The 22,184-nt window shown below is 40.1% G+C and overlaps 3 protein-coding genes across 4 annotated transcripts; 1 reads left to right on the top strand and 2 right to left on the bottom strand.

Moving 5' to 3' along the window:
- The first annotated feature begins 1,495 nt into the window (after window positions 1–1,495).
- Window positions 1,496–21,136, top strand: rb1 (retinoblastoma 1). 2 transcript variants are annotated; one of them, XM_069668659.1, is made up of 28 exons: window positions 1,657–1,738; window positions 2,198–2,318; window positions 2,474–2,502; window positions 3,068–3,171; window positions 3,404–3,538; window positions 3,635–3,673; window positions 3,777–3,826; window positions 4,047–4,157; window positions 4,494–4,639; window positions 4,748–4,825; window positions 5,939–6,048; window positions 6,136–6,213; window positions 6,601–6,688; window positions 6,782–6,898; window positions 6,984–7,040; window positions 7,313–7,344; window positions 7,504–7,580; window positions 7,721–7,941; window positions 16,480–16,595; window positions 16,916–17,070; window positions 17,414–17,559; window positions 17,958–18,062; window positions 18,182–18,295; window positions 18,396–18,544; window positions 18,683–18,713; window positions 18,819–18,961; window positions 19,078–19,124; window positions 19,260–21,136. In XM_069668659.1, the coding sequence occupies exons 2-28, from the start codon at window positions 2,273–2,275 to the stop codon at window positions 19,322–19,324; spliced, it is 2,589 nt and encodes an 862-aa protein (XP_069524760.1). In that variant the 5' UTR covers window positions 1,657–1,738; window positions 2,198–2,272; the 3' UTR covers window positions 19,325–21,136. The 2 variants fall into 2 exon arrangements, with proteins under 2 accessions (XP_069524752.1, XP_069524760.1); XM_069668651.1 differs by lacking the exon at window positions 2,474–2,502 and having other exon boundaries at window positions 1,496–1,738.
- LOC138599413 (lysophosphatidic acid receptor 6) lies at window positions 8,263–9,234 on the bottom strand. Its single transcript, XM_069671087.1, has one exon. The coding sequence runs from the start codon at window positions 9,232–9,234 to the stop codon at window positions 8,263–8,265; it is 972 nt and encodes a 323-aa protein (XP_069527188.1).
- Window positions 13,208–15,339, bottom strand: lpar6b (lysophosphatidic acid receptor 6b). Its single transcript, XM_069668671.1, has one exon. It carries the CDS (start codon window positions 14,925–14,927, stop codon window positions 13,800–13,802), a length of 1,128 nt encoding a protein of 375 aa, XP_069524772.1. The 5' UTR covers window positions 14,928–15,339; the 3' UTR covers window positions 13,208–13,799.
- Window positions 21,137–22,184: the final 1,048 nt, after the last annotated feature.

The following is a 22,184-nucleotide window of genomic DNA, read 5'->3' on the forward strand; positions in this document are numbered from 1 at the left end:
ACCGTAGCCTTTCTAGTACTACATAAAGGTTTTGAAACATAAGATTATATAGTGATCAAAACAGTCAGTAAAGTAGGGGGCTGCTTTTGAGAATGTTCAGTGAAAAAAAAAACCCCTGGACAACAAACAAATACACAAGTTTTACCACAAGAGGGCGATGATTGCACAAAGATCACATTTAAGGGTGGGCACCCGTGGGCATATTTATTCTATGTTCACTTGCTTAAATGTTTCCTTTGCTGTCCCTGTTATATGAATGAAATGAAACACAACTTTTTACAGGCAGTAAAGAGAAGTACAGTATAACCTGTGTCAATTAAGAAATGACTGTTACCTATAATGGTGCAAAAGGTTTAGGTAGAACAGTTTGTAATAAATAAAAGTGCTAGAAAGCATACACAAATTAAAACATATAAAAGAATCAGGTTCACATCAGGAGTAGATGTAGTATCTGCAACAGTGATCTACAACATTGTAGTAACTTTATTTTATATATATATATGTGTGTGTACATATATATTTTATTGGTGAGATAATATGACATCAAATAAAAGTGACGTGAAAGACAAAGAGAAGAAGAAAAAAAGTTTTAAAAAATAAGACAGTGTACAGACAATGCACAGACATACAATAACAAACAGTTACAACATTTTGTGGATCGGAAAGTCTGGGAGTGAAGTTATAATTTTGCTCAGCTAATAGGGAAAATAGAGAGACTGGGGGGACAAAGTAATTAGATAAAATAAACTAAATGAGAAGGAAAATTACAATTAATGTTAGTTGAAGATTGTGACATTTATCTTTGTTATGTGATCTGAGTTTTGTATTTTTTCCAATAGCCAGGGAAGGGTAAGGAGAGAAAGACACATTAATAATAGGCAAGCAATAAATCAATATGTAAATAAAAATAAATCATATATATTTATGGGGCGGGGGGGTTAAAAAGTAATTATCATGATGATACTACGGTAACATAATATAACATATGTACATACATGGGTACACACATTGTAGTAACTTTACAACTACGTTAGAATAGCTGAAATGATGAGTCGTTTCTCCATGTATGCAGTAATGGGCTAGGGATAAACCAATACAGTTTATGGGATAAACCCTTTGTACTTTATTTGGATGGCGGGATAAATACAAATGAGCGGATGTGGCGTAGATATTTTCCCGCGTTTTTGTCTCGTGAGTTTGGGTTAGTTTGTTTGCGGTTTGGTCACGTGATCCCGGTGGAAGCACACTCTGTTCAGTATCAAAACACAGAGCGTTTAAGACAAATATTAAGCTATAACGTCAATATTTATTAGTAGTTTCTGAAATAGAGGTGTTAAATAGAGACATATCATCAGAAAACCTAGTGAATAGGCTAATGTACATGGGGTCGAGAACACCTACTTTAGAGGGCGTCTAAAAGTGTCGGCTCCGGCCTCCGGCGGCGTACATCGTTGTGACAAAACGAGCACACACTTAAGCACGGTTTCAGGAAGTCAGTCAGGGTTGTTGTATTGTTGCCACGGAACTCGTAAAGTGGGCTTTAAATTTAGTAAGCATAATTTGTTGCCTTCAAAATATAGTTTCACTTTTAAGTTTTTTAGTTCCTTGTTAGGTAACCGGACACCAAGATGCCACCTAAAAAGCGAAACTCTGGGACGACACAGAGCAAAGAGCCGAAGCTCAGTGCTGAAGGTGCTTCACCGGACAAGAAGGAGAGTCCGGAGTTATCTGTTAGAAAGTAAGAAAAGTTGTGTTTCCTCGTACAGGTTCAAGTGGCACATACACAGTGAGATAATGGGTCAGTTATTCTGTAAAATATTTTACACTGTAGGTTTTTGTTGGCTAGTTTTTGCCGGTGTTTTACTCTCGCTAGCTAGCTAAAGTGACTAACCGTTAGGCTGACTAGCTAGCTGTTTAAAAGGGATACAGGCATGTATTTAGAGTTAATACCTGACAAATATTAACCTCTTTAATCTTTATTAACTGGGCACAGAGTATTACTATTTACTTACAGGTGTCACACGATGTATAACACTGTTCTTATCCACAAATAGCCCTAATGTCTGACACAAACTTTGGCTAACAAACATGAATGGTCCCGCACTGGGAGTCTGTTGTCGTCCGAGCAGCATGTTGTGATTTCCTAAAACTGTGTTTGTGATGCCCATGATGCTGATTTCTGTCCTTCATCCTCTAGACACAGAGACAAGGATGCTGAGTTTGTCACCCTGTGTAAAAGCCTTCATGTGACAGACCTGGTGTGTGAACAGGCATGGAAGCTGTGGAAAACTGTTCAAGACTCCATGGACGAAGCCTCCGTATGTATTTATACTTAAATAGTAGTCTTTATGGGATCATATCGACTGTCACATTAAAGTACAAGGAAAATGCTTATGTTAAAATTGTATTACGCTGGGTGAAGACAACTTTGTAAGTGAGGACACAGCTAACTTAGCATTTCCTGTTTGGGCAGAATCGAATGGCCACTCAGGCATCTACAAAGTAAGAGTTATAATCAACACTTATTCACAACCACCCCTCTTCCTGTCTGTGATGCTTTTTGCTTGCTTTCTCATATTTGACGCACAATATTGAAGATCCTCAGTTAAAACTGTAATTATCCTCCCACATGAATTTGGTACAACATAAACAAATATTGTGTGGTTCTTACCTTTCAAACAGGAGCTGAGTACAGTATAGAAAATTGACATGCATGCAGATGAAGTCGCAGAGAGACTTCATCTGCAGAGGGTACACAAAAAGTTCCAGTAGATGAACAATGACATTAATGCCAAATAGTTACCATACCAGCCCTAATGAAAGGAGAGAAGACGAAGTTGCACCACACATAATAAGCAAACACACAAAAGACACTGAAGTATCACAAAAGAAGTATCATCTTTGGAATTGAATTTAACATTTTAGATTGATTTGCTTGCTTTGGGTGAGCCCAGCATTTCAGTTTAACAGGCTTATTTCTAACTGATCTTTTGGAATCAGTCCCCCTGATGATTGTAAAATCAGGATGTGAGTGAAAACGTTGCATGATTTTTACATTTCATTTCAGGACGGTCAAAAACGGCTGTGGGGGGCTTGTCTGTTTGTGTCAGCAACAGACATGGATGTCCTGTGTTTCACTGTAACTCAGGTTCTGAAAGCAGTCAGTCTGAAGTAAGTCATAACTATGTACTTGCTCTGCTTGATGTCTGTTATTAGTGAATGCTTCTTGGCACTCAAATTGCAACATTGCTTTTTTTTACTGCGTGAAATTATAACTTATTCATTTTCCTTTTTTACTTTTATGCTATAAAACATGGACTGGGAAATTATTTGTATAGTATGTGGTTTTGCAATTTTAGTCAGTTTGTTTAATCTCTCCACCGCATTCATCCTTTGTTTGTAGTGTAAAGCAGTTTGTGGCTCTGGTGAGGAAGTTGGATGTGAACTTGGATACTATAAGTACCAAGGTGAATTCAGCTCTGACACGACTTGAGAACAAGTATGATGTGACGCTGGCTCTCTACCAGAGGTTTGAGAAGTGAGTGAACACATGAATACAGAACAGGTGCTTGATTCATGTAGACATTTTTGGGGCAAAATTATGAATGTGCATAATGTATTTTCTTTGTTTCAGAACATGCAAGAAAATTTTTGCTTTGGTTTCGGATGAAAAGTAAGTCTTATCGAACACTTAAGTGACTTGAATGTACTTATCACCTTCCTTATTTAGTATCCTGATGTGATGCAGGTGATGATTAATATTTGATTTTCTCAAGGGAGAGGGAGACCATGCGGAGCTGCTGGACAATGTTTCTTCTGGCCAAAGGTAGGTTAAGTCTTTCAACACAACAACAAAGACAAGTTGGATCAAGCTGATAACACACTCCATGGACTAGTTTTCATATTGCTGCATCTTCTGTCATCTACATGCTCAGCTATGGAGCTCAATTGGAAATGAGTCTTCTTATGGTCACAGTTCTGTTTCCAGTGTGCAGCAGCATTGTTGTGATGATGCTTCTTATGTTCTGCGTCTCTGCTGTTTGCAGGAAGGGCCCTGCAGATGGAGGATGACCTGGTCATCTCATTCCAGCTGCTGCTTTGTACGCTGGAGTTGTGCATCAAGCGCTGTCCCGCTGAGCTTCTGCAGCCTCTTTACAGTAAGCTTGAGATTCATTAGTCTGTCTACCTTTGTCTTTATTTAGAAAACCTTCTATAGGCCTAACTTATTTAAAACTCTGAAAACTGTAGTGGTAAAACGTTTATTGTATACACACTGTAAAACCTGTTAAGAATGTAAATATGACTGCACATTTTTATTGCTGTTGACTGAATTTATAGTTGTTTGCTAAATAGCAGATTTATAGTTCAGTGTAGTAAAATAGGGATATCTGTAAGTCTTGTTTTATAGCGCAATCTCAGATATGGATGTTCTGTGTAATCAAAGTATTTATTGTTTTGGGCTTTTTCAACCCTTTCTTATATTTTTCCTTCAGAATCAGCTATCAGCAAGATTCAGAGCCCCCCGACACGAACATCTCGACGCAACCAGAGCAAAGCCAAATCCCGACCTGCAGAGCCGGAGGTGGATCTGCAGCTTCTGAAAACCTTGTGCGACGAGAATGAGTGCAACACAGAAGAGGTCTGAGGCCACTCTTTGTATTGTTCTTACAGGCATCATACAAACACATTTCTGTGCCCTCCGCTCTGTGTGCATTTGGCTTCAATTGCCTGCTTATTATATTTTCAGGTGAAGAATGTATACCAGACCAGCTTCTCTGCCTTCCTGGACTCACTGGATCTGTCAAAATCTCCAGACTTACCTCAGGTTAGAAGGCTTTTTTTACTCTCCTGTTTGGCTTCAGCGTCTGCTCTTCACCTATGTTTGAGTGTCTGACAGCTGGTGGATGCTCTCTTTGATGCTCGTACATGTTTGTTTTCACATACATGGTGTCAGGAAAATGTGTACTCAGGCAGGGGGTCCTCTTTTAGTGTGTCAGGGTAGTATAATGCAGAGGCAGGTGTAAAAACAAAAGAGACAGGATGCTACTGTTTGCTGACACCGGCACACTACTCTGAAGAAGGACGCAGGACATATTTATTTTACTGTTCCATTTCCCCTGTTATGGACAGGTGGTGTACCTCATTTTTACAAGTGTCTCATGTATGTTATGTGTATGTCTTACTTTATTGATCTGAGCTATGAGGGACCTGGGATACACTGGAAATTAAATGTGCGTTATAGGTGATTTTATAGCACAAAGCTCTTCTCAGTCTGTGATCCTAATCTTGCCTGGACAAGTTGGAGTTTTGCCCTATTTAATGTTTTGATCAGATACAGACAGACGGAGGCGCCATTGCAGACGACAGTCTTAGGACAAGACTTCATGTACGCATACTGGAGTTATGTTAGGGATGATGGCTAACTCACTGCTTATGTTACACTTTCTTGCTTGCTTGCTTAGTGTTCTGTAGCGTTATCATATCACGGTCATTCTGTGTAATTAACCATGCTAGCGGGGGCCTGTAGCAACATGCATAATAAACTAAAGTGTGCTAACGTTAGCCCGCAGTAGTGGGCCGGGCTACAGTCAACTGCAGCTCGAGCTGTAACATGCATTCTGCCTAGATGACCCTGAACAGACCTACCAACCAGTTTCTATTGTTTGCTCTGTTATAATTATGTTCACTTGGTACTACATAGTAGAGTATAACACTTAGAAATGTCTCCAAAACGGTACCACAGGCGACATCTACTGGACATAAAAGTCGCATAGTAAGCCTTTAAATAATGAATTTAATGGTGAACTATTTAAATTCTGTATACAATGCACTACAATTAAAAACATATGTGTTTTACCCTTGTGTATTTGTTCTTTTTAATTTGTATGTAGGGAGCCACCTGACTATAAGTAACCTCAACCTTTAATTTTCTCCACAGGTGAATGACCTCAACCAACTATATGAAGAGCACTACCTCAAGAGCAGAGACTTTGATGGACGCCTGTTTTTCGACGGGGATGAGACTCTTCTCCCGCCTAAAACCGAGATGTAATTTCTTCTTCTCTTTACCATTCAGTGTTTTGGTTTTGGACTGATTTTAAAGAGAAGTGTTTAATGATCTCTTCCTCTATTCAGATCACAGGTGGAGAGAACGCCAAAGAAAAACCTGCCAGATGAGGACGGCATCATCGTCCCTCCCCAAACGCCGATCAGGTCAGTAGTCAGCCGTCACTAGTCACTGTTTAAACGATAGTTTACCCAGAGAGAGAGAGTGTTCATAATTGTCTGAGACTGAAATGAAGTAAAAACTATATTATAAAATTACAAACTTACTACTTTAAAAAAAATGTTTTAAAGTCAGGATAACTATGAGTTGTATTGCTTTGCTTACAAAATATTTAATTATATAATATTCATAGTCATGCCTTTAGATGTTTAAATAGCAGAGCTAATATTTAATAAATGTGTACCGACACACAGAAAAACCAAACATTGGATATTATTCTTGTATTTCTTGTACTCTATGTAGATTATGAGGTGTCTACCTTAACACCTGAGTCCGTCCTTCAGCACTGTCTGATTTGTGTTTTGTCTCATCAGAGCTGCCATGACCTCCATTCAGCAGTTGAGAGGAGACCTCACTTCCAGTGGAGATCAGCCATCTACTAACTTGGCTACATATTTTAAAGTGGGTCTCTTGTCACTGATCAAATTGTGCCATGAAAGTGTATTTTAAACCCTAATGTGACTTATTTCCTGTTTACTTTCTTCCTGTGGGCAGAATTGCACCGTGGACCCGACGCAGGAAGTGCTGAAGCGTTTGGAGACACTGGGGCTGGCGTTCAGCCAGAGGTTTGGTCAGGCAGTCGGCCCGCGCTGTGTAGTACTCGGCAGACAGGTATAAAGAAACACAAGAATTATCTTAATACCTGCTATGCTCAAATTCTTTATTGTCTGACTTGTATATCTCCTGTGTCTTTCAGAGGTTTACCCTGGGTGTCAGACTGTATTACAAAGTCATGGAGTCAATGCTGAAATCGGTACGTTATTTATTTATCAACAATTATGTTCAATATTTAATTGTTTTTGTTTTATTGAGAGGCAGAAAACTGAAATGATCTTCTCCGTCTTATAAATAATTTAAAACATATTTACAAGAGTCAAAGTCTCTTTTCCCTTTATAACTTTTCTTGACATGATAATGGAGAGCAATACAAAGTATCTCACATGAGCTGTAGACTCCATACAGTGTCTAAAATAACTCTTACTGATGTGGTTTTTTTTCGTATATCTCATATTGTCCGTTTTGTAGGAAGAGAAGCGACTGTCTGTGCAAAATTTCAGGTATGTGCTTTTTAATGTTTGTTATAATCTTCAGGAAATATTAAGCTGGTCAGATGTTGTGTTACTATTCTGTTGCGCATGCGTACTTTGTTTTAGTTAAATGTCTATTTATAGCAAAGCATTACTTGCCTTGAGCTGACTCTTATGATTTCCTTTCAGTAAACTCCTCAATGACTCCACGTTCCACACATCACTGTTGGCCTGCGCTGTGGAGGTGGTCATGGCAACATATGGAGGTGAGTCCCACAAGTTGATTTCAGATACAGTCATCTACTAAATCTGAATAAACTAACAGTGATCAATAATATATGTAAATATTAACACTTCTTGTAGATCTGATACACTAATAACGATGTCGTTTGCTCCTTGTGAATAGAGAGCAGTTTCAGGACTGGAGGATACAGCCACAGCGCTGGTGACGCAGCTGAAACAGACGTGTGTTTCCCCTGGATACTGGATGTTGTCAACCTCGCAGCTTTCGACTTCTACAAAGTCATCGAGAGCTTCATCAAGGCCGATCCCACTCTGAGCAAAGATATAGTCAAGCATCTCGAGACCTGTGAGAACCTCATCATGGAGAGGATCGCGTGGAGGACGGTCAGTTTGGTCTCTTATCAATACTACACTGTGCTAGTAATGTGACAGTGTTTAATAGGATTCATGCATACACAACACAAAGACACCCTGCAAATACACCTATAAATACATGAAGCAATTATTGGTCCAATGCATGAAAAAACTAACAGCAGATTTATTTATATACATGAATTATTACTACAGTTCAAGAATAACTTAAGCAACATAAGACCAACATATCAACGACTAAGTATAGTAGCGCTCTTCAGGTAAAGTGTGTGTGTGTGTGTGTGTGTGTGTGTGTGTGTGTGTGTGTGTGTGTGCGTTGTGAGCTGATCTGTGTCACTGGCTGCCACTGCCTCCTCCCGTGTTTGCCTCCCTGTGCACCAGGCTGCTGGAGAAATAGTAGATGAGTGGATTGAGGCAGCAGTTGGAGCTTGCTAATGATAGCATCACTGGGTGAACAGCCCTGGTCACCTTAGCCAGACCACAATGGGGCAGCAGCCCCACATGTGTGAGGGTGTATCCCAGCAGGTTGATGTGATAGGGGACAAAGCAGAGCAGGAAGACGCCCAGCACCCAGTAAATAATTGTGAGTGTGTGCTGGCGGCTGCGGCGCTTGCTGCGGGAGCGGTGCCTCGGCTGACGGAGCACACTCAGCACACTGCAGTAGCTGTAGAGAAGAACCACAGTGGGCAGCAGAAATGACCCGAAGACTAAGCCCAGAGCCACCAGGATGATGGTGCGGTGGTGGGGATAGGTCGGGTCCAGCAGGCAGGGCTGGTGTGGGCGAGCGGCTGCAGTGCGCAGCAGAGGCAGACCCACACTGAGCCCCAGCACCAGGCACCAGATCCCCCCACTAAGCAGCTGAGCAACACGCTGCCTGCGGAGCGCTGATGCCAGCGGGTGCACTACAGCTAAGTAACGGTCCACCGCAATGCAAACCAGGAAGAAGATGCCACCATACAGGCTGATGTATTTAAGGATGAAAGTGAGGTGGCAGTAAGCCACCCCAGGAGTCCAACCGGATGGGGCTTTGGCCTTTTGGTGGTAGTAGTATATCCTCAGGGGCAGAGAGATTACAAAAAACATGTCTGCAGCTGACAGGCTGACCATGTAGATGCCGGTGCTGTTCATGGTGCAGGGAGACAGACACAGTCTGCGCAGAGCCAGGCTGTTGGTGGCTAACCCCAACAGGAAGATGACACTGTAAGACACTTGATAGAAGGTGAAGCGGTAGCTGGTGTCCACCGTGCAGTTAGACAGAAAGGAGAATGGCTTTTCTGGCTCAACTGTTGTATTCCACAGCTCCATGTCCCAAAATGCTTCGTTACTCCAACACTTTAAATTACTGTGATGCAAGGTAGGAACATGGCCAGTTACCTCTGCTGCAGTAGTTAAACCTGTGGCAAGTAAAAAGTTAATGAACAGAAAATGCCGGCTTTTTATGTAATGTAAATTTCCTGAGGTGAGATGAACACACTGCGTAAGCCAACACACCTGCATTTAATATTTGATATGCAGGGCGACAGTTAGACGCATTCTGACAATAAAGTTTAACTGCGACTTCCTGCTCTCATAAAACAAGCAAACATTTGCTTTCATTACATGCAGTGTGGGGAAAAAGAAACATTTCACCATGAAATACTACTGCCCTGCCCAAAATACACTTTTAGCAAAGCTCATAATCTTTAATTGGGGTGGTCAGAGGTGTTCAGATCTTTTTAAGGATCTTTATAAGGATATTTATAAGATTTATAAGGATCTTTATAAGGTATCAGGTGTTTGGATTTTAAGCACTCGTTACTTATGCATTTTTCTCATCATAACACGTTTTGTGACTTCTCTGTCTCTCATTTCACATAATTTATTTTTGAGACTAATTTACCATGAATTATTAACTTTGAACAGCTCCGCACACTCCAGTCACAAACTCACCAGTGAGCTAATCAATACCACTGATTGGTCATTTCAATAGAGCTCCCACTGCAGATATCATTTAACACTAATGATATGATGATTCTTTGCCTCTGAACACTTTCCAAAATACTAATTAATTTAGCTCATTGATCATCACAACTTCGAGTCATTGTAAAGTAGTTTCTCAGTAACATAATTTGATACGCATTATTATATTTTTCCATAACATAAGGCGCAAAAAATTCCCCTTGGCAAACAATATCAACTCTGGTATCATACTTTTTTATTCATTATAAAAAATATTTGTAATCATTATTTCATTATTTTTTATTAATTATTAATTATTAATTATCACAAATAGTCCACACAGTCTGTACTTGTTGAATTGATCTTGAAAATGCATGCATGAAGCAGTTTTGTGTTCCTTTAGCTCATCACATTACATTTACCAGTAATTGTATTTTTTTTTTTTGCGCATTCTTTAATTTTTAAAGCCAAAGAAAATGTCAAATATCACAAACATAAAATTATATTGTCTAATCGTGTCTTATTTCTTGTCCGATTCTATTTATGGACCTTTTTTTTTTTTTTTTTTTTTTTAAACTTACGTTTCTACCAAAACCTGATAAGATGATGCAGTTATTCTTCATTTAGTCTATATTCATTTTATAACAATGGCATAGTATAGATGACGTATCTATTATATAGCGTACATGTAAGCACAGTTTGTAAAACAGTTGAGAATATTATAACAGATAAATCTTCATCACTCACCGGTATCAGGATGTCATCGATGCTGTGACCGTGTGATGAAGTTATTCATCCAGTCAGCAGCTGGTCAGCAGCAGGATCACTTGTTTGGATGCTGTAACAGTTCACGCCTACAATGACACACAGGTCAAGGTCTCTCTCTCTCTCTCTTTCTCTCTCTCCCTATGTACCCCTTCTCTCTCCTCTCCTACACACACTTCTTGTGGGTTTGTTCTACCTACATACTTTTGAACTAATTTAGTCAAACGTTCATAAAGTACATAAAGATCACTAGTTTGGCTCCTTATCTGGTTTTAACTAACTACTTCTCATTGGACTGATTTGTGTCATTAGCTTTAAAATTAAGTCACAGATCGTTTTATTACTGTCGGGGTGGGAGTCGTGTTTATGGCTGCTTGTTATAAACGCACACCGGTCATTAGAGTTAAACATTAACTCTATTTGTCAGCCAGCTGATAGAGGAACACCAACAATGCACCGAAAGAAGGTGTTATCCGGTATAAAGCTTCTGGACAGATCTCTGTGTATAGGTTGTAGAGCCCAAGAGAGGACCAGAGTAAACCATTGTCAGGATATATTTGTCTTAATTAGAGGTAAAGCAATATATCGTCGTCCTGACTTTTGCAATACAATTATCAATGGGCTCCAAATATCAGTAATTTAATCTACAAATATGTGTCGCTCTAAACAGATTTCCCTGCGATTTTGACTCATCGTGTCACTACTTCGAGACTCCTCGCGGTGGCGCTTATGACATGCATAAGGGTAACGTGAACAGAGATGAATTAGCCAAAGAAGAAGTTAATCAGATATCATGTTATATGGTTATGTGCTTATCTTGCAATGTATCTATTATTATACAACAGTTAGTTTCGACCAAGTAATCTGATTGGATAAGAGGCATTCCATTAGTGCTGATATAGAGAAGAACTTCACTGGGACTTTTCACTCTGTGTATCACTCCGCCTCAGCCATGTGCTCTGAATACTGTTAATTAACATTACAGCAGACTCAAATGTACCAGCTCATTTCACTGGTTGATGATAAATTAAAACATACAGCTAAATGTACATGATAAGAAAACAGCTGATAATGTGTGGAAACAGTGCAGGAGAATGTTTGGGCTGCTCGGCAACAGTCCAGTTTCAGTTAAGTTGTGAAACTTGTTGAGTTGGTGAAGCAAAAAATCATATGTTGTTGATTAATATTTTTTACTACTATTTGCTTCTTGTATAATTGTCGTATAGACGCATTATAAACACTCGAGGTTGCGTTGTTGTACTGAACATCATCACGGCTGTGATTATCTGCGGCCTGCTGCCTACGCCTGAATCACAGCCGAGGTTTATATTTACTACTACATCACTCCCTCTCGTGTGATATTGCTTGATTGCAGAATTGCTGCATCATGATAATATCGTGGGCCACGTATCGTATTGTACCGTATTGTATTGTATCGTGAGTTAACCTGTGATTCCCACCCCTAGTGTAAAATATTGGTGTTTAGCTGTGTGCATACAGATACAAATCAGATTTGGATAAAAGGTGACCCGGTCACTTTTTTCAGGCAGCTGAACTCGAGCAGCCTTGAATTTGTTGAGTTAATTTTAATTTAATAATTTTGAGGCTAACATGGAACAGATTATGACGTTGCACACCACCTATTTTTATTAACATAATAATGAATATTGACATTCTTTATTATTTGTCGGCTAATATTAGTATATCCTTTTTATATTTTAGTTTAACAAGGCTATTTGTTCATCATTTCAGGTTCGAGCTGGTCAGAATAATTTTTTCTAAACCCTTTATCCAGTACAAATATTTAATTTGTGCTGGTGGGAGACATTCCAGCTGTACCCTCATATAATCGGATTTGTTTTACATTTGACATTTGACGCTGCTAAATGTTTCATTTGTCTCAAAGATTCCAGTTTTATGTTTCAACTCTGGATGATTCGCCGGGTCTTTCCTCAGAATTGCTGTTGCCACATCTGTGCTAATTTGTAAATGTACTTTTCTCTCCGGAGGCATGTTGTCGCTCGCCTGCTCTGGTTTCGCAATCCTTCCCCGCAGTGTAGCGGTGGTGATGAGTCTACCCATGTCAGTGCAGACCCTCAGGCTAAGCCTCTCTACAGGAATGCAGTAGCGCTCAGTCTTGCAGCGCACAGCTTTTACAAGAAGGAACAAATATTTCACATGCATTCCAGCTGCACCATATCCTATTTACACTACGAGCTGTGTTTTCACTCCAATCAAACACCATTGAAACACTGTAATGAATATTCTATCTTGACATATCTTTAGGTTTTTTTAAAGTACCACATTCTCTACAGAAGGAACTACTTATTTTGATTATGCAATGAGTGCATTGTTGTAACATATTGGCCACACCTCGAATCCACATTTTAAAGCTTATTGACTCATTATGCTTTCTTAGCATTGGCCAACATCAGTAGCATTGTCGTTGGTACCTCTATGACTAATAAGTCTAGACAAATGATTTGGTGGCGTTTAGAGACGGTGAATGCTAATGTCACATATTTCACAACACCCCACTCTATCAGACAAGTAGTAAATAACTTTAATTGGCTTTCAGTACAAGATACAAAAGCTGTTATAGAACATGCTGCTCTATAAAGTGCTTAAAAGCCTCAGCGAGGCCTCAACTACAAGACAAAACTGCACGATACAGCACATACAAAGAGTTTTAATACTTTTGAGCTTTGCCAAAACGGAATTTTCCAGAAGGAGAATCTGCTCTTAGGAATAAGACTACAGTTACAATACCAGCTTTACTCAATTGCAGCACAATGTTAATGACTTTGGCTCATACACCTGTCATTTCCACAAAAACACAGGAACTCATTTCCATACAGAATGAAGAGTTTTCTAGTATGTGTTGTGACTTGTCGCCCTAATAAAGGGTTTCTATGCTGCCACACACTTATTTAAAAATGTCTTTTCTTCGATTTGTTCCGCTCTTTATTGACTGAAGGGATCAGCGTCTCGAGTCCCCGTCCAAAGTCTTTGTGTTGTCCAGAAGATCAGAGAGTGACTCCTTAGTAACCATGTGTTTGTGTGTTGTTATGATCTTTAAGGGCACTCTGCTTCCACCTACGTCCTCTGATACAAATCAAGTTTTACCAGCAATACTCACTGAATTATTAATCATATTACATAAGTCATCAGACTGTGGACTCATTGTCAAACATTTTGGATCTCGGAGTCCTCAGGGTCAGACTTTTGGGCGTTGTGTTGGGACTGCTTTGCGTGCTGTCCATCGTTAGCCTGTCGAATAGCCGGGCACCGTTGTGCCAGACTGTGGACTTTCGTTTGATGGAGCTCTGAATGGTCTCTGAAGTGAAGTAGTAGATGACTGGATCAAAACAGCAGTTGGTCACTGCGATGCACAGAGCAATGGGGTAGATGGTTCTGACCACGTCTTCTGCGTCGCACCCCTTTAGTATGTTTGAGCGAACCAGAGCGTAGAACATGAGGTTGACATTGTAGGGGATGAAGCAGAAGCAGAAGATGAGCAGATGCACGATGATCATCCTCAAGATCTTAGTCTTGTTGAGGCTCCCTCCGCGGCTGATGGCTTGGGGTTTCCTCAGCGTCCGTAGCACCATGACGGAGCAGAAGACGTTGAGCAGGAGAGGGATGATGAAGCCCACAGTCTCGATAAACACCACCACCTTGGAAAGCTCGGCCTTCCACTGCTTTTTGGAGTAGTTTTCAAAGCAGTAGCTTGTGGACGAGTTCACATTCTTGGGTGAAGATGTATCCAAAAGGAACCCGGTGGGTATACTTCCAGAAAGCACCAAAACCCACACCGTACAGCAGGCCAGTTTGGCATTCCTCTTTGTACGAATAGCCTGGGATCGGAACGGGTGCACAATGGCCAGGAAACGGTCCACACTGATACAGGTGAGGAAGAGGATGCTGCCGTACATGTTGGTGTAGAAGAGGGCCACTGAGATCTTGCAGAGCTCACTTCCAAACATCCACTCACGTCTAATGAAGTAAACAATCCGAAAAGGCAGGCTGAGCACAAAGAGAGAGTCTGAAACCACCAGGTTCATCATGTAGGTCGTCGTCTCGTTTCGCAGTTTCAGGGTACAGCAGAAAATGTAAACAGCCACCATGTTGAAAAGAAGCCCAACCACAAACACCACGCTGAAAACCGAGCTGTACAGAGGGTACTTAAAGTCATCACTCTTGTTACAGATCATGTGATTTTGATTGAAGCTCATTGCAGCCATTTGCGTGGTGCTGTTATTCATGTTTAGACCCGGCAGAAGAGTTTGCAGCATTTACAGGTTGAAAAAGTTCTCGTGTCAGTCATAAAAATCCAGCTTGTTAGTCCAACCATGTGCTGTACAACAGGAACATTTACACTTCTTCTGGGTTGAAAAAAAACATGAAATGGCGGCGAACACTGAGTTTGTGTGGTTTTATATAGTGAAGTATTGAGTATACAGCAGCTCCAAGTAATACCTGTTAGTATCCAAACTCCTTAACAGCAATTCTCTGTATGTTGAAGCTTTCCTTCACGTCCTGTAATCCTCATTTAAGGGAAGTCTCTTCCTTTTGTCTTTCACGGTTGAAATGTTTATTCCTTTGCGAGAGAAGTCATGTGCCTCACTTTAACTCCGTGAGCAGTTGAGTGGCTCTTCCCCTCTCTACTCCTCCTGTCTGTTCCTGCAGCAGCCCCGAGGCAGCACGGCTCTCCTTACATGTAACCTCGCAGCAGTCAGAAAGTCAGTGGCTCCACCACAAAGAACTCGCCGGACTGTTGAACAGAGGGAGGGTGGAGCCTCCTCGGGGGCAAAAGTCCTCCCATTGCTGCTTTGTTTCGTGCACCTATTTGAAATTCAAATAATGAGACTCTTACAAACTGGTGTGGTCCTTTTATATTTTCCTTTACACACCTCTTCTCATCTGCCTGCAAATATAGTATGTTGCATAGTTTTACAGCTTGAACCAAGAATAGACAATAAAACTTTCATTTTCAGTTAAGTGATAAAACATTACAGTGTTAGTATTTATTTGCTTAAATAGAGTTTATTGACGCATGATTGAGTTTAAGTGTACTTTTGAAATCTGTCTTTAATGTCAGCCGGGCGTGGCATGCCTGTCATAAAGAATGTATTCATAACACGCCTGTACCTGCAGCCACTGTGTAAAGCGCTGAGTAGCAAACCACTCCCACTTCCCTGTATGAGCTCATGGCTGATTTTTGTCTGTTTGCACGTTTGTCATCACGTGCAGCGCTGGTCTTCACTTAAATGTTTGTTTGACAGGTGGATATGTGTGTGTAGGTGATGATTGTTGCTGCGTTGGCATTTAATTACAATGCATTTTAAGTAACATGAAGGTTAAGTGTCTGTTAAAAGGGACTTTTCCTGTGACTATAATTTTAGTCAGAATATTGTAAGGCGTGTCCTTGGGTCAACATTAAACAAGGAACAGATGTGTTATCAGTTCAGTTAAAGATTAACATTGGGTCTTTGCAAATACGTTTAGTGTGTAAAATCTAATTAGAATTGTCTTCCTGATCACACGGATACCTGCAACTTTTTTCCATTGATTAAGACACTGCAGTGCAAACCCAAAAATAATGTAGGGACCCTGGTATCACACAAGATTCTTCAAACCAATAAAAAGAAGAGGTCCCTTATTAAGGAGATAGACAGACCAAGATCCAATAAGATGCTGTTTTGAGTAAAAGAGGTTTTCCTTGACAAACTCAGAAGTAATTAAAATTCTGCTTTTACACATCAGAACAATCAAACTGCTTCTATTAATTCATTTTAAAATGTTACACTTGGTTAAATGTCACAAATCATGTCTGTGTCTCCGCAGGGCTCCCCGCTGTATGAGCTGCTGAAACAGGAGCATGAGGGCGGAGCAGCAGAGCAGGTGGAAACTCCAGCCAGCTTCAGCCAACCACTGCAGCACAACCACACCGCAGCCGACCTGTGAGTCCACCATTACTACAATCCATCCGTCTGTTTTTCTGTTGCTGGTATGCAGCAGCTGACAAACGTTCTTTGACACTAAAAAACCGTTGTAGCTGTTGTGAAACCCCTCTGAGTCATAAGTACTAGAGCTTGCACCATTTGGCAGGGTATTCGAAGAAAAGAAAAAGATATCTGTTAAATTCCACGACTAATACTGCACCTCTTCCTCTACCCACTGATTATATATGGTTTACATGTTGTGGAGATAATCATTTAGTACTGACTTTTTTATTTATGTAACTGATGGAGGCCTCTGGGTTTCTCTCTTGTCCTTGCAGATATCTGTCTCCCATGCGTCCCGGCCATCGCGTCCTGCCTCCTGAGTCCCCGGCCACACCCAGCTCTCAGCCTTCCTCTCAGCCTCCTAATCAGCCTGCTGGCCAGACTCCACGTCTCCCGAAGTCCAACTCTCTCAGCCTCTTCTATAAAAAATGTAAGATGTCATTCAAGCTCTCACACACACACACTTGGTTTAATTACAAGACATGCTCAACATCCTGTTTCTCTGGGTTACTTCTCGATAATAAGATGTGTGTCACTGCCAGCTCCGCACTACTAAAGTGAGGTCATATCACAAACAAAATCTCCTCTTTTTATGACAGGGATGGAAACTAGAAATTACTACATTTTTAGGCGTTATATCTGTATAAGACTGAAGAAAGTATTAAGAAATAACCTGTGTAGTGTGTGTTCATTTCACAAATGTTCCACTCTTACATTCCTGTTTGTTGCTTCTCTTTAAGTCTGACTGTCTCTGTGCTTTCCTCTCTCTGTAGTGTACCGCCTGGCCTACACCAGGCTGAAGATGCTCTGCTCCTACCTGCTGTCCTCCCACCCTGAACTGGAGCCCATCATATGGACCTTGTTCCAACACACTCTGCAGCACGAGCACGAACTGATGAGAGACCGTCACCTCGACCAGGTAACCTGACATCGATCAATCAATCAAATTTTATTTGTATAGCGCCAAATCATTACCAAAGTTATCTCATGACACTTTACAAAAAGAGCAGGTCTAGACTGTACTCTTTGTTGTATTATTTAGAGAGAGACCCAGCATGAATCCACCACGAGTAGCACTTGGCAACATTTGGCACAGTGGCAGGATTCTTCCTTTTAACAGGCAGAAACCTCGAGCAGAACCAGGCACAGGCTGAACAACCATCTGCCTGGGATGTGATAGAGGGAGATGCAGGATAGAGACAGGCAACATCAACAACAACAAGATGATACACACATTACGGCACTTTCTTTTTTCCCCTTTTTATCCGTCATTCTCTCTCTTGTTCTTTCTCTAACTGCTCCTCTTTGTTCTTGTAGCTGATGATGTCAGCCATGTACGCCATATGTAAAGTGAAGAGTGTTGATCTGCGCTTCAAGACCATCGTCACAGCGTACAAGAACATGCCCAACACCAACCAGGAGGTGACGCCTTTCCTTCTTAATCACTCTATTAACCTGCGGGTTTATTTTTGCTGCTGCAGCACACGTCACGTTTAATTATGACATACAATGATTATAAACTTTGTATCTCCATGTTGCAGACCTTTAAGCATGTGTTGATCTCTGAGGGCCACTATGACTCCATCATTGTCTTCTACAACCAAGTGTTCATGCAGAAGTTGAAAACCAACATCCTGCAGTATGCGTCTACCAGGGTGAGACGCCTGATGTATAGTTTGATTTGAACACATTCACAGATAGATCAAATGTGCATGCCTCTTATAACCCGTCATTGTTACTGTTATGTTTCTGCAGCCGCCCACCCTCTCTCCAATCCCTCAAATACCACGCAGCCCCTACAAGTTCCCCAACTCGCCTCTGCGTGTGCCTGGAAGCAACAATGTGTACATCTCCCCTCTGAAGAGCTCCCGCATGTCCCCCGGGATCATGACTCCTCGATCCAGGTGAGTTCTGCAGATTCATGGAAGATTGTTGTTGTGTTCTTGATGGGAAAAAAAGGGAAAAGAAAATAATACAGATCCTTTAAAAAACAACAATTTTTAATAATTGCACATGGCTTTTCTTTGTTTTTGTCTTTACAGAATGCTGGTATCAATCGGTGAATCTTTTGGGGTACGACTCTCTTTTGTTTGCATTGCAGCACATTTAAGGATAATATCAATTTAACACGTGCAATGGCAGTTATAATTTCCTCACCTTCTCTGTTATTATCTGCAGCTGTCCAACCGGTTCCAGAAGATCAACCAGATGGTAAACAGCAGCGATCGCTCCTTTAAGAGGACTCTGGATCTCGGCTCCACTCCAAAACCTCTGAAGAGGTTACGATTCGATGTGGACGGACAGGATGAAGCCGATGGCAGGTTGGTTTCAAATGGTGTTTTTATTTTTTAAAATGTGCATCAAAGCCTAAAACATATGATTTGTCATGGCATATATTCATATATTGTAGCTCACATTATGTATTTTCCCTTTACAGCAAATCTGGAGGAGATTCTACACTGATACAGAAGCTTGCAGAGATGAGTAAGTGAAAGCCACTTCCTGTCATAAGTTCTATTATTGCATTTTGATATTCTCATTAGTCTTCCTCGTGTATTGCTGTCTATGTGACGTGTGGCTGTATGTGCCTTTTACATATTGATGATTTTATTTATGCAGGCTCCACTCGCAGTCGCATGCAGGAGCAGAAGATGAAGGAGGACGCAGAATCGAGGAAGGAGTGACTGTGAAAGCTACTGAACTGACCTGCACTGTTTGACACAAAGTGAAACACATGTTTCTCTGTACATTTACAATTGATTTTAGTTTGTATTTAACTTTGAGGAGTACTATGTGAATATAGAGGACTTTCTCCTCTTTTCTGTTGCTTTAACTTAGTGTTTTAACAGAATAATGTTTGACATTGAACTTCATTTGAGTTTTGACTTGGAGATTAGTGTTTGGTTTTAAGAGTGCTATTAACTTTGTAGGTGTTATAAGAAAGCCTTTCTTTGCTCTCATGAAAGTTCTCGTTTGTCTGGAGAGATGTTGAGTTATTTGCTGGTTTCGTTTGTTGCTAAATAAGTGGTTGAGTTTTTGCACCACCAGGACCTTCACATGTTGACCATGACCTACTTTTTGACAGTCTTTTCACATTAAAAAGGTTTCAATCATGATGCAACATTTCCAGAGTTAAATCATGATTACTCTCTTGGAAAAGGATCAGCTGTCGGCCTCAGAGGGAAGTCTTTTCATGCAAAGAGTTTACTTTAAAATCAGATTTTAATCGGCCCGCTTATATCACCTCTTAGGATAGTTGAGTCTGTGCCATAAAGTGAGAACTATTACACGATCAAACATCACTTGAAAGATGATCCTGCATGATTTGCAATAAAAGCCGAAATCCAAGCTGTTTAAAATGACTTAGTTACAGGTTATGCTTCTCTTTGGTGTTTTATAGTAACTTTAGTTAAACCTTTGGGTGTTTAAAAAAAAAAAGTATCTTCCAACAAATGCAAACACCCTCTAAAGTATTTCGAATTAAGACATATTTTAATGTTTTCAGCCATGTTTTTCAAACCACACTGTTAGTAAATTTTGAAATGGGTTTTGGGAGATTCACCAGGGATAAAAAATTACAGCGATGAAAATGCGCCACATACAGCAAATCTATATGTGGACTTCACTCCAGAAAAGTGTACCAATATACAAAAAAAATTGCTAGAAATGTTGATGAACAGAGTTTTTAAATTAAAATGTGTTTATATTGTACTTTATTGAAGTAGCTATTTGAAACAGTAGTAAATATTTCTTTTGAAAATGTTGTTTTGGTACTTCTTTTATAAACTTCACTACATGTCGATGTTTTCATCTTTGCTTTTCAGTTGCCATAACTCCTTTATCTTTGTGGTCAACAGTATGTAGTCATTAACAAGCTAGTACACTGAAGTAAAAAGCAGTGTGCTCTTGAGTTATGCTGTTTTATACTTTCAGACTTTCTTTTTTTATTTTGGAGTTTCTGTTACTCTGTCTTATGCAGGATTTTTTTTATGTGTGTGCATGTCTTCTCCTGGCCCATGACGTGAGAAAAGTAATATCTGAATGTTATGAAATGAAACAAGACAAAATTGAGTTCCTCTTTCTCAGGATTCGTGTACCACATTTGTTAGTTCTTGAAATGACCTTTTGTCTTGCTTCCTGTTTCCGAGAAGCATCAAGGCTGAGAACATTGTAACGTCGATTTTATGAACTTTATCTCATTAAGCTTTATTTCTCCCAAACTTCAAGGTCATTTATTATTGGGCCCAGATATGAACGGAATGTTAATAGTCATTACAAACCAATAAAAGAGAAAAAAGAAAACAATTTGGAAATTTCAGTCATGTTTTTACGTCCTGTATCTCTAAATGAACTGTGGTAAAACAAACAGCTGTAAGTCACAGTCTGTCCCTTTCCTCCCTCTGCTGTACAATAGTTTACTCACAGGACTCAGAGGACAGCCAGACTTCACTTTCACACAAGGGTACCTTTGAGTAAAATGATAAACATGTCACTGACCGTGTAATCGGCTTAATTATAACATGAGTAACATGATCATCTCAAGTGTGTCAGTTGTCTTTGTTTCTAGATTTCTCCATTGATAATTTTTGTTGAACATCACATTTTGTCCCCTAGTTGAGTCAGGAATGGCTAAAAAACCCAACCCATTTCCGCTAAGTGCTGCACCGAACACTCTTTGTGGTTATGAAAAATAATTGCGTAATGTTGGTTGGGAAGTAGATAGATCCTTTACTAAACTAAACTAAATAACTTATAGACTATAATAATGCTCACTTAAAAGAGAAAATTCTGCGTTTTAAATATACTTAAATAAAAATATGTAAACAATCATGAAAATGAAGTTAAGTACCAAAAGCAAAAGTACTTGATATTTTTAAACGAACTCCTTTGGTTAATATTGTTTCTGAGAAGTAGTGCAAAGTGCTGGCACAATTTCCAGCAGCCTGAAACCTTTTACTTTTGAAGTTTGAAAAAAAAAAAGGCAACTCCTCTAGTTTTCAAACCCTTTTGTCAACCAGCTTGGTCATTTTAGCTGTACTTGCAATGTTTTCTGAAAACAAAAACTCACTAGAGACTAAAGCTTAGTAAAGTATGTACACTGAATAGTGGAGTGGAAGTATAAAGTAGCACGAATAATTGATTATAAGTACTTTAACGGAAATACTAAGCATTCTAAAACTGCATACAGTTAAGACATCTTACTTACCAAAGAGAAAACCACCTAGACGTTAGAAAAAAAAGTGATTTCTAAAACTTCAGTTACTGAATTGAATAAAAAGAGAATTGTGAAAATAATCAGTGTATCTTTTAATTGCCGCTCCTTGTTTTTCTCAGTGCTGTAGACTCCTTCCAGGCCCTCTGGGGGAAACGATGACAGCTGCTGCCTGTTCAGTAACAGCTACCTTAATTGTGCCACGGTACTGTTTCCAATGGGGAGGCCGGACTTAATTACCGTTTGAATGCGCTAACAGTTATGTTTGGGGCCAGCCAAGCATGACAAACTTTGAACCGGTTACTTTTTTAATTGGCCTTGGCCCATGGGGG

This window comes from Semicossyphus pulcher, unplaced genomic scaffold (genome assembly GCF_022749685.1).
Source record: "Semicossyphus pulcher isolate SPU_LCO1_2020_fin unplaced genomic scaffold, fSemPul1.0.p SCAF_10, whole genome shotgun sequence".
In the NCBI taxonomy this organism is placed as follows: Eukaryota; Metazoa; Chordata; class Actinopteri; order Labriformes; family Labridae; genus Semicossyphus; species Semicossyphus pulcher.